The sequence below is a fragment of the Nannospalax galili genome, unplaced genomic scaffold (genome assembly GCF_000622305.1).
Source record: "Nannospalax galili isolate Female #2095 unplaced genomic scaffold, S.galili_v1.0 scaffold1689, whole genome shotgun sequence".
Lineage (NCBI taxonomy): Eukaryota > Metazoa > Chordata > Mammalia > Rodentia > Spalacidae > Nannospalax > Nannospalax galili.
The window spans coordinates 1638-3663 of NW_008358622.1; the positions used below are offsets into that span (position 1 = coordinate 1638).

Genomic DNA, 2026 nt, shown 5'->3' on the forward strand with positions numbered 1-2026 from the left:
ATATATTTTCTTCAGTAATAAAGACTTACAATCAAGTTCTATAGGGTAAACAAGAAAAATGGCAATAGGAGTATGAGTTTCAATTATGTTAAACCTAATTACTTTGTGCATAAACATCCAAGTCTTTTAAAGAAACAGAAGGGGAATTGTCCCTCAGTGCTTACTAGACTGAAGAGGAAGAGCAAAATTCAGGATACAGAGCAGCCTCCATGATTCATACTAACAAATCCTTCTAGTGATTGTCCAAATGCAGGTTTATCTGCAAAAGCCTCATAGTAATCACATGCTCCATCAGCTGCAACTGGGAAAACCCAGGCTCACACTTCTGCTTATCTTTGAGGTTTATGTTATTAACTGTATCACTGTGGGGGGGGTACCATAACTTTGTTGACAGAAGTAAACGGCAATGTCTTCGGGCTCCAGGCTGGTGATTGTGAGAGTGAAATCTGTGCCAGATCCACTGCCACTGAACCTTGATGGGATGCCCGTTTCCAGAGAGGATGCACCGTAGATCAGGAGTTTAGGAGCGTTCCCTGGTTTCTGTTGATACCAAGCCAACCCACTACCAATATACTGACTGGCCTTGCAATTGATGGTGACACTGTCTCCCACAGATGCAGACACCAAGGATGGAGACTGAGTCATTTGTATATCACACCTAATACCTGAGTTTTGAGAAAATAAAAAAAAATATGCAGTATTAATCATGTTGCAAATGACTTCTCTGAAAATCCATAGAGCACTAACAGTTCCTGGACTTTAAAATGAAATTTAGGAACCTCCTTACCTGAAAACCAGAACAACAACAGTCCAAGAAGCTGAGCAGGACCCCTCATTGTGATGTTGTCTCTTGACTGTGAATGACAACTTCAAAGGGTGTGACCAACCTATTAAGACTCCCTGGAGCAGTGGGCTGTGACTGGGCACATGCAAATCATAAGGGTCTAGAAAAGGCTGTACACAGCTGCAGCAGTAGTTCAGCTCACCCCAGAGTCTGAGCATAAGCATAGGTGTCCCCGGGCATGAAAAAAAAAAATAAATAAATGAAAAAAAAACATAGATTTACCTGCCCAAATTATGTTCTTCTTCGTGGGCCAAGATAAACATCTGTGTAGGATCCATTGATAATAAGTTACTTTTATCACTTCCTGTACATGGTTTCCTGTTCATTTCTATCAAGGACAGTAGCTGTCCTCTGAAACAGTCCCAGAACTTTAAACAAGTCTTACGCATTCCTTTTACTGGTGTCTATGGGTATTATGATCAGTGTGTATGTACCTTTCCCTCTAGGCCCAAAATGGCCAATACTCAGGCAACTCTGTCTTCATTTTGACCATTTTACCAGAGAGGGATGCAACTAACACATGTTTGTCCAGCCCAGATCTCCAAACTTACAGCTAGCACTCACTGTAATCCTCTGAACAAAGAAATCAATTCTTGGACTCTTGATCCCCTTGGCATCCCGAAATATATCCATGGTTCTTCCCACTTTAAGAGTGCTCTGGGAATTTTTTCCCACACAGCTTACATCCTGAGACTGTTGATCCTTGAAATCTCACTTTGCTCTTCTAATGAGTATTCTCAACAAATTCTCTTGCAGTACAAAAATTGTGTGATTTTTAAACAAATAAAAATAATTCATCATCACTGAAATAGCCCATGGGCAAAAAAACCACAAATATATTTTCTAAAACTTTCTTTGGACTGTAAATTGATTTTCACAAGGTAAAAAAATCACAGAGTCTATTTTCCAGTAGTAAATGCCCTATATGGCAAGTAAAGTATAGCACACAGGAGGCAGAGATAGGCAGATCTGTGTGAGAGCAACACCAGTCTGTTCTACATCATAGGTTCCAGGCCAGCGTGGACTACAAGAGAGAACCTGTCTCACAAAACCAAATAAAAGAGAAGCAAACTAAACCATACTCTGCTAGTGTCATCTCATCTCTCAGGCCTGGACTAGTTCCCCATGGCCAAGTGAGGTTTCTACACTCAGCCTTCTCTGCTTCCTTTTGTACTTAATTGC

General features: G+C 40.7%; 1 gene segment (V, D, J or C); it reads right to left on the minus strand.

Annotated features, from left to right (window-relative positions):
- Nucleotides 1–342: 342 nt before the first annotated feature.
- On the minus strand, nt 343–836 carry LOC115068227. The segment is given in 2 exon segments: nt 343–665; nt 788–836. Coding segments are annotated over 2 exon segments (372 nt in total).
- Nucleotides 837–2026: the final 1190 nt, after the last annotated feature.